Here is a 16,946-nt window from a genome sequence, read left to right as displayed (position 1 = left end):
GTAAAATTAGGTGTTGAATATTGAAATTTGTGTGTGATGATGTAGGTAATGATGTAATTTATTTTTGGATTATTTGTAAAAATTTTCTATAAATAGATCTCTCATTTGTGAAGAAAATCACAATTGAGTTGAGAGAAAAATATTATAAAGTGTGTAGTGTGATAATTTTGAGATTTTTACTTTTTACCGTAAATTTTTACTTTTTTACAACATTATTAAGATAATTATTTTATAATTTCATAAAAAGAATTTTTTTATCAGATTCGTGGAGCGAAATTAATTTTCTAAGAAAAGTTTAAAACATTGTAATAGAATAGCATTTAAGAGTTTACGTTTATTTCCTTGTCTCGGTTAAGCTTAATTTAGTATTGAAATCTAACGTTTGGAATTTTAAGTTCAGTTTTTTTTATAATTTTATCAGTATTGATAATAACAAAAAATGATTTCATATAATAAAGTTTTGAAATTATCCTAGCATTCTTTTTAAAACTAAAATAAATTTGAATTTAAAAATTAGTTTTGGCAATTTTGTACATTTATTATAGGTTCATATGAACGCTCGTGACTCAAATTTTAAAATTTTAATTTGTCAACTTTTTAAAATTGTGAACTATATTGATTTTGAATATCAACTAAAAATCATTAGGGTGTGGCCTTTTCATATATACATCAATACATCTTGACACCCGATATATGCATATACAATAATTTTTTTACATTAAATAATTTATTCGTAACAAAATTAGATATTATCTTAAAATTGAAAAGAACGTAAATAATTTTCATCAGACTTCTGTATAATAATTTATGTACGAAGGGTGAAATCGTCATTTGATCTTGAACAAGCCTCACGTAATTTTGTATACTAGCAAGTTATCAACAATAAAGTTTCTTCTCCAATATTAATATTAATTAAAATAAAGATACTGGGTTTTAAATAAAAAAAATATCATAATACCAATAATAATAATAATAATAATAATTAGCATAAAGGGTAGCTAGCTAATGAGGTTTTCTTTCGAGTCACGCAATAAAAATAAAAAATTGAAATAAAAATCATAAAATATAGCCATTCGATTCTCAACAAGTATATATTAATCTGGAAATACCAATTTGACACTTATCAAGAGCCTAGTGTAGGATAATTGAAAACAAAATCAAACTATCTCACACTAAAATGGCAGTAAAATCATCTCAAAAAAATTGCACCAAAATTTGCCAATATGGTCAGTGATAAAACCAAGTAAATAATGTAGTTTTAGTATGGACATTGCGCAACACAAATCAGGACAGTCCATAAAGCAGGTCAGAAGTTTACCCATAAGTTTGCTATCCACTGCTTTTGCTAACCTTTAATTTAAATTGACAAACTCAAGAATATTTATAGAAGGATAAACTTTTGTCATCAGACACACTCGCGAGGAGACAAGATCTTACATCTGTCCGCGAAGGTGGTCCAAATGCCACGGCCCATACCTGGTCGGTGTGGCTGGTTAATATCTGGGTAGCTGCTCTCATTTTGAGATCCCAGAGCCGTACGGTTTTGTCACTCGATCCTGTAGCAATTGCCACTCCATCTGGGGACACGTCGACACTCAGAACCCAACTAGAGTGCCCTGACATCGATGTAATCAAACTTTTTGCCTCAGCATCATAAACGTGAATGTGGCCATCGTCTGAGGCGGAGAAGAGAACTCTCGAATCAAGAGGTGCTGATGAGTACACCAGACTGCGAACTGGCATGCAATGGCCTTCTAAGTGGTGTAAGAATTTTGCACGAGCCACATCAAAAACAGAGATGGTGCCATCCATTGAGCCACAAGCGATTTGTCTACCATCAGGGCTCCATGCCACCGAGAGGGTAAACTTCTTATTGCCACTTTTCTCGGAGGGTTTCAAGCCTTCTGGTCGAGGAACTGATAATGTAGCAATTAACTGCCATTCTGCAGTATCCCAAAGCTTCACTGAAGCACTACCACCTCCAGCAGCTGCTAGCGTTGTGCCCTGAAAAAGAATAAATAGTTTTTGCTTAGTCATAAAGGAGCTAGTAACATTATTGCATTTCACGGTTGATCGGGAGTTTCAATCAAAAGTCGACGAAGTTCGACAGAATCATAGGATTTCACTCTCCGAGCTACACAATACCAATCATCAAATTGCCTGGAAAAGAGTATATGTGCCATGAGGAGAATTTGAATTTCATAAATCATGCACATCAAAGCAGCCAGCCGGAATGACCGTTGAAGAATGCTCCTAAGTATTATACAAAAAAATTATGACCAAAAACATCTCACTGCAAAGCAATATGTATAATGGCACTGGAAGAACTTCCAGATCTAATTTATCTAAAAGTAAACAATGAAATTTAGATTGCTTAACCTTAAATTGATTGACAAATACGTAGACATGTACAAACCCTTGTCAAAACAAACCTAAAATGAACCTAAAATGGGTGCATTTGTAACTGAAATATGTGGCATCAACAAGAATCGGAAACTTTGTGATCTATGCTCCAAACTTAGAATCTAAGTTGAACGTAGGCATGAAAAACTTATCCAACTCATGTACATGATCAACAGAGTATAAATTTCCATAATTTGCTAATGTTAATTTCCTTCATTCCCAAAATGAAAAAAGAAGAAGGAATTTCGAATGATAACATTTCTATCAAATCTTGAGACGAATTCCAACAGCAAGTAAATGCAATCATCGGTTATTTTGCAAACAACACATGTTGAGGAGACTCAAAACAAGTTAGAACAAAGAAGAAAGAAAGAATATTGAGTGACACTTCTACCACGCACTGAGAGAAATTCTAAAATTAAATGATAGCAAACAACGGTTGATGTTCAGGAACTCTCAAAACAAGTTAGAAATGTGGCAGTCTGGAATACTTGTTGAATGCCCAAGACACGTCATGGTTCAAACATATCATGCGGAACAGGAACATGGCAAGTTGCAAACCTTCATGATTCGTAACATAATTCTTTTCAATGTATAACAGAAGAGCCATAAATTCAGGAAACATAAACTACAGACAAATGAAACCTACAGATTTTAGCATATAGTCAAAGCAATCTCCAGAAGATTGAATTGACATCAGCAATTAATAGTAAGATAAACTTTAACTTCTACTAACTTGGAGCATATTTGGGAACTTCAACAAAATATAACCACTATAGAAATTTCCACGAATTTCGTTAAAATTTGTACAACTGATTTTTAGAATGGAAGAAATACCTTATCACCAGGTAGTCTTATTCCTAGGAGGGGAAAACAAAAGTAAGAAATAGCAAAAAGTGAAGTAGAATAAAGTCCTAAGCTATTACATTAATGCAAAAATCTCGTTACACCTTCCACGTGTGGTGAATACTCGTAATTATGATAATTCAGGTATTAAATTCAAGTTAAAGAAGTCCCAAAATAACGATCTAGCTCACATTTGGCATCTTCATTCTATTTGGATTGTTCAACGACTGTTGTCCTGTTATTTTAATCTGGTGGTTTCATAACAAAATCACTCAGATTTTCCTTGAAAGTTGAGCTATGTTTTTTAAACATACGGTTTTCAGCCAATGATCTCCATAAGCAACAATTTTTTTTCTGTTTTTTCTAGTCTCCAATATTTGACTAACATGACCCGTGTTTTCCAGCACATGTAGCTGGTGATTCCAGCACATGTAGCTGGTGGCAAACTAAAATGACAACAAGCGCACGTTCGTTCAAAATTTATTTGGACGAGTCTCAGATGCAAGGGGTTTTCAGACTTCATTTCAGTCATAGTTCCTTTTAACTCGTTTTCCCATTGAGTTTAATTTTTAAATCTACTCAGTTAAAATGGAACAACAATATAAACAAACGGAATCTTTAGTCTAGCACACAAAAGTCTTCAAAAGGATAACGACCTCAACACCAAATTTCAATACCAATTTGATCCCTTGATTCACATGGATTCAAACCATCATCGGCACATGAGCTCATGCTAAACAAAATTCACCACCACACGAGCTTTTAGTACTAGAAATAGATACCTGGGGATTGAACTTCAGTTGCCAGACTTCAGATGGGGGAGCCTCGAGAGTGGCTATAGTATTGTTGGTGGCGACATCGAAGACTCGAATAAAGCTGTCGATGGAGGCGGATGCCGCAATTCTGCCGGACGGGTGAGCCGCCACAGAAACGACTCCGAGGCAGTGCCCGGTATTCGTCAGCAGCTTCTCAGGGCCTTCCGGATTCCACAGCCTCACCGTCTCGTCCAGCGACCCCGTCAGTAGAAGCGCCGCCGAATCTTCAGTCGCCGGAACCCATGCCGCCGTCCACAGGGAGTCGTCGTGGGCATTCTGGACGGAGCTGAGTGGCGCTAGTTTCATGGATATGGTAGCGTAAAACCCTAGGTCAGGTGTGAATAGTGAATCGTATATGACTAAATTTTGACTCGGACTTCCGTATTATTACTATCAGTTTGCCTTTTCTTTTGAGAGAGATTACTGAAATAATTGGACAATATCTGAAATAAAAATTGGTAAATAATTACAAAAAAAATATTTGGTTAAATTGGCAAAGTAATTAGAGATTAAAAATAACAAGGAATAATAAGCTGTGTTTTCATATTTTGTCCATTGTAATAGATGATTTGTATTTGATTTGTAAGAATAATATAGGGCTAATTTTGTTCTTGCATATTCGATTTGATGGAACATATGATTGTACGTACAAATGATTACGTGTTCAATTCTTCTTAACAATATTATTTTGTTCGAGTCTATCACACATGAATTATCTCATATGATTTATCATACTGGACTAAAAAAAAAATGACAAACACTCAAAATTGTATTTCATAATATCATTAAAAAAATAATAATAAACACTCAAAATTGTATTTCCTAATATCATTTACGTCCAATGATTCGAACTACATGGCGGCATAACATAAGGGCTCCACTGCAAAACTGTTTTAGATAACCTGTTTCACATATATTGTTGCGTCATAAATGTCAATCAAATCACATTAAAATGACACAAATTTGATATAAAAGTAGCGAAGAAATAACGACAAATGCATTAGTTATAAAGTCATTTGACGTTCGCAGACATAATGCTTCGACCTATTAGTTGGTCCAGCTATCTTACAAAATTTTCAGGTATAAGCATGTGTGATATTTGTGATTCATCGACACCATCAGTCTGACTCACATACTTGTCTTCCGAACAATTGGAGTGAGGAGGAATGTAGACCGTGGATAAAATGTTTGATTAATATTTGAAATCATCAAATCAAAATCAAACTTGAATTTGTTTGAGTTTTTTTCGAATAAAACTCAAGTCCAAATTATTTTGTTTGCTAATTTGCGTTGTCACGAGATTCGATAAAATTTTAATATTTATTTAATAAATATATTTCGAATAGATCGCGAACATATTCGAATATTTCGAGATGAAATCGAACTCGAGCCTTGATTCAAAACTTGATTCAAGCAAATGTATTAAAATTTTCGAGTTTCAAATCAAAATCAAGCTTGAATATATTTCATTAGAACCGAATTCCGACTTTTAAGATTTGCTTCATTTTCTACTCTTCACATCCCCCTCCTACGAACAATTTCATGCAATAAAGAAACGAGTAAAAACTCGTAGATATGAAACCTTTTTGGATGAATAGAGATATATACATAAATTTGACTTGTAAAAAATGTAGGACATTCATGCAAAAACAATCAAATCAATTTCAAACTTAGTTTTGCACTTCCATCTGGATAAATGATATTTCGAGTATAATATGAAATAAATAACAGTGAATAACTCGAATTATTACTTCGTTTGTCGAAATTCCCGTATCTTCCTGAATATGAAATTATAATTGGTTGGTTGTTTTAGATAGACTTCCCAAATTCAAGATAGATATCGTGAAATTTCGAGGAGATCTTTGTAGACCAATGTATATGTATACATTCATCGTACACATTTATCTGAATATCGATAAGGTACCACTTATTGAATTTATAAATTTTATATGTTTCATCACATTATCGGTGCTCACATAAATATACACGATAGTAGTGCAACATAACAAAACCGTATATCGTCTTAGTAAATATATCATTTTAAATAGATAATATAATATTCTCAATTTTAAGTTTAGATCATCCTCGCTATTTTATTTTTATTTTTATTTTTTATTTTTTATTTTTACTAATGTTTTCATGTATAAGTGTAGAGGGTACCTTTAAAGTCAAATTTTTTATACCTAGCTTCAAATAAATAAATAAACATAACATTTCCGAATCCATTTATTTCATCACAATAAATAAAGAAAAAAACTAATTTTACACGTGGAAAATAAAAATAAAAATCTTTCTAGTAAGGTCCGATTGCTGGACTTCAAATTAAAGAATGTCTCTCAGTCAAAATTGAAATTATTATAAAGAAATAAATGTGCACACCAAAATATCATAATAATTAATTAATTATTTAACTAGGATGTATTTTTTTTTAACTCTTTATATTTTTTATGCTGGTTGTGTGGGTTAGGGGGTAGATCTACTTATATTGTGTAGATACATTTAAATATATATTTTTCAAGTTTCAAACATATTTATTTAGAGTGGGTCTCACGTCTCACAGATCCTAATCTGTAAGACGGGTCAACCATATCCATATTCACAACAAAAAGTAATACTCTTAGCATAAAAATTAATACTTTTTCATGGATGACCCAAATAAAATACCCATATCACAAATACGACCTGTGAGACCGTCTCTCACAAGTTTTTGCCATTTATTTATGTATGTTTTGTGTTTTGTATTTCTGAAAAATTGATTTAGTTAATGAGATTCGGTAAAATATAATATTTTACACATTCCAATTTTTCTTATTAAATTCTACAGCTTTGACCCCCATAAATTGTAGTAAACGCGCCTGGAAGGATCTCGTTATTATTCTGGCCGCTGCCAATCCTTGGCGCTAGCAAATTGGTGAGGAATTTGTCGGGTTCATTAGTTTTATCGCATCATAAATATTTGTTCATATGATATCGTTAAAAAATCATGATCTATTGTGCTTTATTTAGAATTTTACTGATGAAATCGATTATAATTTTACAGAAAATATTGAAAAAGATATGTAGTTTTGTAAATAAAATTTTTAAAAAATACAATAATATCGATAATTTTTGTACAAAAAATATGATTTAATTCTTAAAAAGACAATCATGTTCAGTTTCATGTCATAATAAAAAAACACAGAATGAAATGAGTTGATATATCTAATATAAAGATTTATTTTGTAAAACTCGAGACCATGTTAAATCTGATTCGAAAACTAATTTATTTGTTAACGCACATGATTCATGGTAACCACACGTGCATAGTGTGGATAGCTACAACTTTAAATACATGCAATTTAAACTCATGATTTTTAAAAAAATAGGCAGTTATTAATCTAATAATTTTTTGAATTGATATTGTTCAAAAGATAAGACATCGACTGTTTTTACAATATTTTTAAATCCAATGGATTTTATACTAATTAGACTTATATATTATAATATTAGTTTAATATGTATAAAAATAACTTGTTATTTTATGACGTTAACCAAACACGATCCTGCGTATACACGTTTTTTGGGGGCAAATATGTCAAATTGATTACACTTGGTCTGCCATTAAGAAATTGGCTCTGGCAATACACTATCTCCCTTTATTTATTCTTTATGCTATTATTATATTCGTGCCGCCATTATCAGCCTCCATTTCTCTCCAGTACAGCCACGTGGCTTTCCCACTCCGCTGCTTTTTCCGAAATATTACAGTATTCCCATTCCCCACTTCTCCCTGTCCCTCTACCACCTTCGCTTATTCTCTTTCACTGTTGCAGTAGCGTATTTCAGATTCATCGGAATCGTTGCAAATGGCTAATCAAACTGTGGTTTTGGAGAATGGTAACTCCCACCAGAGTGCTGATCATAGTGATACTGACGAGCTGGATATTTACCCCCTGAGCTGTTACTACTTCGGCTCCAGAGAGGCCGTCTCGTTGACGAACGAGACGGTGGCTGAACGGGTTTTGCGTATGAAAGCTAAGTATGTACGAGTTTATTGATTTTATGACGGGAGAGTGTTTCTCTTGTTAATTTTGGGTGTTTTTTTATGTGAGTTTTTTTTTTTGGAAAGTTATTGAATTTGCGATTTGATTTGGAATCAGCTACGATGCGTATGGAATGAGGAAATGCGTGTCTGCGGTGCTTGTGGTCAGTATTCTCTCTTTTCTTTGTGTTGTTTTATTACACCATGTTAGGACTCTGAATTTCTTGTGGGCGTCGTTAGTTTCCTGCGGAATAAATGGTGATGCGATATACGTAGTATAGTGCCCCATAATGATATAGAAGTGATTTGAATGGTAATCGTCTTGATTGTTGAGTAAAATGTAGTCGAAATTTATATTTTCTGTTGGATAAATTTGTCCATGATCGACTTGCAAATAATAACATTTTACTAAGAATTAATGTCCTTGTTGACAAAATAAAGTAAAATTGAGTGCTACCGTTATTGGATTCAATAACTATTTTGTTTTTGTTGCTTCTCTTTGAATGTGTTTGACTCAGCAGACTGATAACTGCCATATCTTGAGGGTGTTCATTATTTCGCCGCATTCATGGTATTAGCGTTGTTGTGGTATGAAGAGTGGAAATTAAATCTCATTACTTTATAGTACTGTATGTAAATGTATGTCATGTTGGTGTTTGAACTTTGGTACTAGTTCCTGTTTTGAACAATTCTCTGGACTTATAGTCTATCAATATGCTGCGGGAGCTAGAAATTAGTAGGTAGACAAATGACATTTGGAATAACAATGCTTAACATCCAGCATAATATCAAGCTATATTCTGTAATGATGTTATTGATGCTGATATGAGTAGGTGTCAAATGTACTTCTCCAGCTTATCTTTCTAGTTTCTATGAGTTGATTCAGTGATTTAAATCCTATTATCTGGTGTGATATAGTTGATTCATTCGTTTTGGTACAACTATCCATACTTAGTCCGAACTCGCGGACTCTCAGATATATAGTTTGTTTTACATCCATGAACTTTTGCATGAGATATGGACTGCATATGACTTTTGAGATCGCTTTCCATCCCTGAATTATCAGTAGTTCTAATTACAGGTTGAATTGTTTAAACACCCGCATGTCTTGTTGCTTCAAGTACAAAACTCCACATTCAAACTTCCTGGAGGTCGCTTACGTGTGGGTGAATCTGGTAAATCTCAATTTTGGGAGTCATTGGTTGAACTGAGCTCCTAGACTTGGTAATTGGATAGAAATCCTAGGCAAGGTTCAGGACTTAAAAATTTGTTTTCGGCTGCAGATATTGATGGCTTAAAACGCAAGCTTTCAAGCAACTTATCAGTTGGTGAAGATGGTCGGGGTCCTGAATGGGAGGTATATAGAATCACAATCTTCCAATAATGGTTTGATTACTTTAATTTGCTCAACACTTCTTTTTGTGGATTTCTAGATTGGAGAATGTCTTGGAATTTGGTGGAGGCCTAACTTTGAATCACTTCTTTATCCATATTTGCCGGCGAGTACAAAAAAACCTAAGGTGAGTTTCTCGACATATTAGTCTTTCACACTTTGATGGCTGCCAGAAGCTCTTGACTCTTGATGGTCTAATGCTTATCTTTTCAGGAGTGCCACAAACTTTTTCTTGTCAAGCTTCCAGCAAGTCGGAGATTCATCGTACCAAGGAACTTCAAACTTCTTGCTGTTCCATTGTGCCAACTTCATAACAACGAGGAGGTATGACTTAATTGCAGTCACAGAAGCAATCAATGCAGCCACATTGAATTTGGAGCTAATCTTATTGTGATTTAAAAGGAAAAAATAAAACTTTTTGCTGCTGGAAACATGGTATCAATGTTTATACCCTCGCCCTTTTGTGATCAAAATGCAGCTCACTGCAAACCAGATACTTATGTTTTCTGGGTGTTCTTGAAACTTTTGCAATTAACTAGGAAATAACTTGTCCCAATTGTTGTATTCTGTAGACATATGGATCAGTTATATCTGGTGTCCCCCAGCTGCTGTCCAAACTCTCATTCAACATTATAGAACAGTGAATGTGTTAGTTCTTCGCCATTGTGTTGGTGTGGTAAGCATGCAGCCGTCATCATAGAACAGCCCTGGATGCTAATTCAAGGACAGGCTGTTTCAGATATTTTAGTGGTTTTTGAGACGAGAACACTATCAATATATGTTTTTCTACTGATGGGTTTGTTTAAAAAGTTGTATGGTTATCCATATGTGGATGTTCCTTATATACAGTGATGATATTTTTGTGTTTTTAAATAAGGCATAGTTTGTTTCATATATAGAAATTAAAGTTGGAAATACTTCCAAGCGATCCATCCAAAGAGGAAGTTGGAGTGCTTAATTCTTTTATATACTTAAAAGCCTATCTGATTGAAAGTTTCAGGTAAAGGAAGCCGTCTAAAGCATCAGCGAACTTTGATATTCTTCTGTTTACCAAAGGCCAGCTTGATCAATTTTTGCATCAGCTCAAGCAATTCGAGGTTCAAATCATTCCTGCTATGGAAAGAGGAAAGTTTTTGATGCGATTGTTGAATTTAGTTTGAGAAATGTCATATCTGCATTTTGAAGCCGAGGTTTGCCTCATAAAACTGTGGTATTTTATTTGTTATAATTAAATTTTTTTCACAGTAGGCTTTATCTGCTAGTGTGCCACAGTTCTATACGACACTTTGAAGCTCGGAATATCGTGTAACAGAAGATATGAACCTTAGCATACTTGAATTTCATGTTATTATACCTGAATTGCTGCAGAAACCAACACATTGATTATGAATTCCAGAAACTTTGCCATATTTCACGATCGCAATATATTAAATGCCATGAAGAAGAAAAACTGGTTTCTTCTGCAGAAGATTCTTTATGAATAGGCATATCTTTGAGGTTTTGTCTGTTGAAGTTGGCATTTGTAAATGTCTCCTGCAATGTTGTGTAAAAACTCGTATTGTTTGGTTGAATGTTAAGCACTTCATGCTGGCTACATATGCAATTAAAGACCATATGAATTTCATGTGGACCGCGTCATGAGATTCTATTATAACCCAAAATTAGTTGAAAATCAGATTATGATGAGATTTCACTGCTAAATAATTGTTTGCAGGCGTGTAATGATAATTCTGTGTTACACACACACACACACACACGGTTTGATTTTGGTTGGATTACACGATCGATTTTTAATCTTATTTTTTTTTAAAAAAAATGAAATATTTCAATTATTTTTAACATTAATTTTAAAACAAATTAAACTAGCTATTTATAATAGACAGTGTTCAATATATAATAAGGATTAAAGAATTTAGCAATCCTTCAAAGTAGGATAACATTTCAAATTTAGTACCAGAAAAATAAATCCTTGAAATGAAGTATTTCAGCTTCAAAAACACCTGCTATTGTTTGGATGATCAACAAATATTTATTAAAAAGTAGGAAAAATAAATAAATATTATCAATCACAATGATTTAATGCTAAAATCAAATAAAATATTTCCATAACTGAAAAAATTATCCTACTCTTGTCTATAGAAGGTAGAAAAGGGAGATCTTAATATCTAGTCTAGAACTAAAAGTAGCTGGATATACTTTACCCCAATCGTTTATGATATACTTGATTTTGCCCGACACATTCAGGTAATTTTTTGTTTTTCCTGGACATCCGAGGGGATTCTTGCAAGCTTAAAGCCACTGCAAAATATTGTTTGATAACTTGCTTGTTGTAGACCAGCACTGCACTGCGATTATCAACATTTTCTCCGATGATTCTGTTGTATTCTCGAGAGAAATTTTGGCAGGGCAGGTGGGAAGAAAACATCGAGATCCTCCTCCGACATGGGAAAACGAAAGGAGTCAAGATTCCTGGATTCATCTTCAAATTATCGACCGTATATTCGTGGGCCGTGTTTGCATTTGAGTATTACATCTGGTGATTCAACCTTGAATGTTCATCATTGGATCCATGTTTTTGCACAATGGAAAATATCACCCTCTATCAACACTTTTATAGATAATATCTTGAAGATTTAATTTTTTGGCTAAAAATAAAAATTTTAAATTAAAAAAATTAAGTGGGGTCAATTATCTAACAGTCTTAAACACGTGCTCACGAGTTCAACAGATCCAACGATGATCACAGCCGCATATCTGGACCAACTCATTAACCCAAGAATCCTCGAATCAATTCAGTTTCAACTTTATGTTTGTGCAAAATAGACCAGGTACTCGATTAAACATTAGATAAAATTTACATTTGAACCACTTGTGATAATCCTCATTATTTTAGATGTTGAAATTAACAAAATACTCTACTTTTTCTCTAAGATTGAACCAGATGCTTGTTTAGTAATGGTTAATCTTCAGTCCCATGTAATTATAACTCTTAGTCCCATTGAAGGATTTGGGATCTTAACATGAAGAGAATAAAACTAAGATAAATTTACCACATTGCAAGACCATAACAAGATTAGAAGACACGAGGACTTCAACAGTTCAACTTAAAAAAGGAGTACCGAGCTTCCTCAGCTCAAGTCTTGTTTCTAACCTTTCCTTTGAGCTTTCAAATCTACCACAATAACGGAGATATTATCTTTGCTGCCTCTATGGAGAGCAAACTGTGAGAGATAATCAGCTGCATCTTGGGCTGCAGGATCGACATCTTCACCTCTTTCTTTCAAAAGGGTATCACCATTCTTTCTATGCCAAAGTAGGATTCGTCTTCTAGCCAAATCACAAGCCTCTTGATTTGTCATTACGTCCCACAGACCATCACTAGCTAGGATGAGGCACTCATCTTCTTTTGCTCGAGGAATGAACATCAATTCCGGATCAGCAATAACGTAGGGCCTCAAGTATCTATCACCTGCCCACAAAAGAAGTGATAATACTATTAGTTGTCTTGATGATTTGTAAAACTTCACAATCATATCAAGATCCAACATTGGAGTTTCAAGATCCAAAGGTCAAATCATTTTGTCAATTTCAAGGAATTACGTGGTTCGAAACCAAAGATTAATATTAGTATCATCACTTGAGTTAATTCTAGGCATCCATCGAATAGCGTGTGTATAGTAAATGCTAGTTTTGTCTCGCAAATGCAACAAGTCTTCCCCTTAAATTCGTCTGTCTCCCCTCAACACAATCCTGCATCAGCCCTTCTATGTAGATACATATATCTTTCTGGAAATCAGTATGCAAGATCAATCATTGAGAAACATATTGTCAATCGCATACCGATGGATCTTGACATGGCGAGGACCCCTGAAACTCGATATCCTTCCCAGTTAATGACCCTGCCTCCTGCAGCTTCTATCCTGGCGCACTCGTCCTCTCTATTTGGCTAGAAAAAAAAAGAAAAGATAAGACTTGAAGCTAAACACACAGGAAATGAGTGAAAAATATTAGATTTTGAGGAACACGAGCCTTACTTTATGGTCTATAGATAATGGCATCGATGCTTTCCCCCGACAAAGAACTGCTCTTGAATCACCACAATTAGCAACAATAACATGAGTCGAACAAACAACAGCAACAACCGCGGTAGAACCAACAGAGTCAGGAGCAATAGGTGGAGGTACAGGGTTAGAAGCCATGCCCCTATTAGCAGCTATGGGGAATCCTCCAACTTGATCATCTAGTTTTCGTAAACAATTGACAAAAACCTTCGTCCACTCTTCTTTGCAATTATGTACATTATTTTCAATCAAAGAATTTGCTTCGGAAGCAATACTTAGTTCCTCGGCTAAAGTTAGGTGTAGATGCTCTCGACAATAATTAGCAACCTATTCGTGCAACAAAAAAAAAATCTGCTCTTTAAACACATTAGAACACAATGTCTCCTGATGGCTAAAATACAAACAGATAAATCTAATAAAAAAATTATACCTCAAGACTATATCAATATCAAATTTTACCAAAGAATAATTACAACCTTAATGACATCAAATCTGAATCCTAAATATATTTTACTTTCTAATGAAAACAATTAGATAAAAAGGTTGTGGTTGTGTCTACCTGGGGACCTCCGTGTCCATCAAAAACACCAAATAGATGGGCGGTTGAATCTGAATCTTGATGCTCAGGACCAAAAAGTTGGATGTCACCCAACATCTGAGAAGGAATATTCAAGAAATATGGAAGTGCAATGACCGAATCTTCCATTTCGGACATTCTTCCACAAATCGATGACAAGCCCCAAAGGGGTGGAAAATCTAAGGGAGAGATCTGCTTCTTTATCTTCATTACTTAAGAATCCTCAAGAAAACAAAATTAAAATAGTCTTTCTGATTCTTCTAATTCCGCAACCTTACCATTCTCTTCACTAGAAAAATAAAAAGGAAAAATCCTCAACTATCATTCTGACTTGATTGACAATTCCCATGAACTGAGCTTCTCGATTCCACAAAAAAACAATTTAATTCTTTACCATGAGATTAAGCAATATTTGATCAAAACTAGGGTCCTAAACTGGAACTTCCTTGATGCACAGAGTCGCTTGATTTCATTGAGGATCTACAGCGCCTGCAGTATAATCCAACAACTTTACAGTCTGCTCATGTCATGTTAAAGAATTGCTTAACCATCCTAGAACTTAATTAATATGAACCATCAGTTTCGTAACTCCATTCTGAGTATTTTAAAAAATCAGAGGTTCTAAAAGCAGCTTGGTCATAGATGGTTCTGATAACAAACTTTGACTGTGGTTTTAATCCCAGTAATATCATCAGAATTTATCAACTCTGAATCAAACTTTCAAAGCTTAAATGCTGTAGCAAGCAGTGATTTATTTCATCCATCAAATACAAGAGTTACCTTAAGTTAGTGAATCTCATAAACATATTAATTGAGACCAAAACATAATAAATTCCCAGAAAAACAGAAAAAAGAGTTTATACAACTCCAATGCAAGAGATTACATGGCCTAAGAGAAGTGACTATGATAGATTATTAAATAGTTCAGGAGATGTAATCTAAACTTCATCAAATGGGACTCAAAATCCACACACAAGAAAACTGAATGACACTAAAAGAGAATCTTCTGCATCTATTTTGATATTCTTCTTCATTTATAAGACGTCAGCAATCCCAAGTTCCAACCATAACTTATCACACACACCAACACACAAAGCATAAAATTATTGAATACAAAAGTTCTGGAAAGATCTCAATCTTGAACCTCTATAAAGAGAAAAATTCCATCTTACCTCTCGATTAAAATGGCTTCTTTCGTCCCCCTCAACTCCCAAGTATTAAAAATCCGACCTTTGATCTCCACGTCACCCAGAAATCTTTTCATCAGTTAAAATCAAAATTCTTAAGAAAAAGCATTAGGGACACCTAACCTCTTAACAAAACATAATTGGCATTCCTAGAGAATTGCATGCAGTGTGTACGCCTAGAAAAAACCATTAACAAGAAGTAGCTCTATATAAATAAATAATAAAACCGCTCATTCATACAGAAGAAGGCTAGCTGTTTACCATTTCAAAACAGTGCATTCAGTGGCCCTAATGCCTAAAAGGCGGAAAGGGCTGTTTCTTGATCTTTCAGGAAAGAAAAAGGAGTCCCAAAGAAACATAAATAATTATGTGTCAACCAAAAGGAAACTTCAAATAATCTTCCCATCTCACTTATGGCAAACTTCTCTCCACACGGAACAACTCCTCGTATAAAAATTGTGTCTTGTGGGCCACCTGTGGACATGTGTCCATTTAGGTGTCCCATGATGATATGCTCGGTTCTCTGATGACTGGTTGCTTTCCATGGATGTCATTTTCTTTTTGAAAAATAGAAAACTACCCAACAAACACAAGATTATTTTATAATGTGGATTATTTATTTTAATGGCAGGTATGTTCAAATATTAGTAGTCGAATCATCGAAATATTTATCACATTGGTTTAACATATATTAACACGGCTTTCGAGGAATTGTGGGACCTTAGCCAATAGAAACTCTCCACGGTTTGGAAAAGATTTGTCGGGTGATTGCAGAAGACATCAGATTTGGTGTGACAGACGCTGGCTTATTGGCTGCGTGTCAACTTCTCAAGGGTGGATTTGAAAGTATTAAATGATGCATTAATCATTTTACTTTATATATATATATATACACACAATGTATTTCTACTACTACATATATGTTCATCGTATGATAATTTCTTTTAGATGAATTATCGCATGCTATTTTTTGTATATTAAATTATGTATTTTATATGATATATATTATCTTATTTCTACTATTTTGTAAAAATATATTTTTCGAACAAATATAATATTGGAGGATGATATTCAAGTTATAAAATATCGTATTTTTTTTGGTATGAACTTAATTAAAGTTCATGATTTTATAGACGAAGCGTATGCGTGGGGCAGCAATCTGCATGTCGATTTTTGCCGATGACAGTCTTATATTTTTTCGTGCTTTGGACACAGAGTGTCTACATATTAAAAAGTGCCTGCAGATTTACGAAAAAGCATCGGGACAACTTGTGAATTATGATAAATCTGCACTCACCTTCAGCCCGAGTGCTTCAGCAAATACTATTAATGCGATCAGCAGAATCTTTCAGATTGCGGTGGTAAAGGGTCATGAGTTATACTTGGGGCTTCCTACATTTTCATTGCGAAGTAAAAGAATCCAATTTGCAGGGTTGAGGGAGAGACTTCTAAAGAAAATAAATGGTTGGTCTTCTAAGCTATTTTCAACTGGGGGAAAAGAGACTCTTATTAAGTCCGTTCTACAAGCGATACCGTCGTATGCAATGTCATGTTTCAAACTGTCTGTTTCGCTGTGTCTTGAGTTGGAACAATGTTGTTCCAAATTCTGGTGGAAGTCCAACTCGTCTGGGGAAGGCATGCAT

The 16,946-nt window shown here is 34.2% G+C and overlaps 3 protein-coding genes across 3 annotated transcripts; 1 reads left to right on the top strand and 2 right to left on the bottom strand.

The window, feature by feature from the left end:
* Positions 1 to 1,187: 1,187 nt before the first annotated feature.
* LOC140971445 (WD repeat-containing protein VIP3) lies at positions 1,188 to 4,461 on the bottom strand. Its single transcript, XM_073433718.1, has 2 exons — positions 4,032 to 4,461; positions 1,188 to 2,004 (listed from the first exon to the last, which is right to left on the bottom strand). The coding sequence occupies exons 1-2, from the start codon at positions 4,368 to 4,370 to the stop codon at positions 1,372 to 1,374; spliced, it is 972 nt and encodes a 323-aa protein (XP_073289819.1). The 5' UTR covers positions 4,371 to 4,461; the 3' UTR covers positions 1,188 to 1,371.
* Positions 4,462 to 7,724: 3,263 nt separating this feature from the next.
* LOC140971444 (pre-mRNA cleavage factor Im 25 kDa subunit 1-like) lies at positions 7,725 to 10,395 on the top strand. The gene is made up of 7 exons (XM_073433717.1): positions 7,725 to 8,082; positions 8,204 to 8,249; positions 9,167 to 9,260; positions 9,369 to 9,442; positions 9,519 to 9,605; positions 9,692 to 9,802; positions 10,051 to 10,395. Exons 1-7 carry the CDS (start codon positions 7,910 to 7,912, stop codon positions 10,120 to 10,122), a joined length of 657 nt encoding a protein of 218 aa, XP_073289818.1. The 5' UTR covers positions 7,725 to 7,909; the 3' UTR covers positions 10,123 to 10,395.
* Positions 10,396 to 12,423: 2,028 nt separating this feature from the next.
* On the bottom strand, positions 12,424 to 15,552 carry LOC140971443 (protein phosphatase 2C 7-like). The gene is made up of 5 exons (XM_073433716.1): positions 15,289 to 15,552; positions 14,099 to 14,605; positions 13,513 to 13,866; positions 13,319 to 13,424; positions 12,424 to 12,947 (listed from the first exon to the last, which is right to left on the bottom strand). Exons 2-5 carry the CDS (start codon positions 14,324 to 14,326, stop codon positions 12,625 to 12,627), a joined length of 1,011 nt encoding a protein of 336 aa, XP_073289817.1. The 5' UTR covers positions 14,327 to 14,605; positions 15,289 to 15,552; the 3' UTR covers positions 12,424 to 12,624.
* Positions 15,553 to 16,946: the final 1,394 nt, after the last annotated feature.

The sequence above is a fragment of the Primulina huaijiensis genome, chromosome 2 (genome assembly GCF_012295235.1).
Source record: "Primulina huaijiensis isolate GDHJ02 chromosome 2, ASM1229523v2, whole genome shotgun sequence".
Classification (NCBI taxonomy): domain Eukaryota; kingdom Viridiplantae; phylum Streptophyta; class Magnoliopsida; order Lamiales; family Gesneriaceae; genus Primulina; species Primulina huaijiensis.
This window is presented reverse-complemented; position numbering and strand designations above follow the sequence as displayed.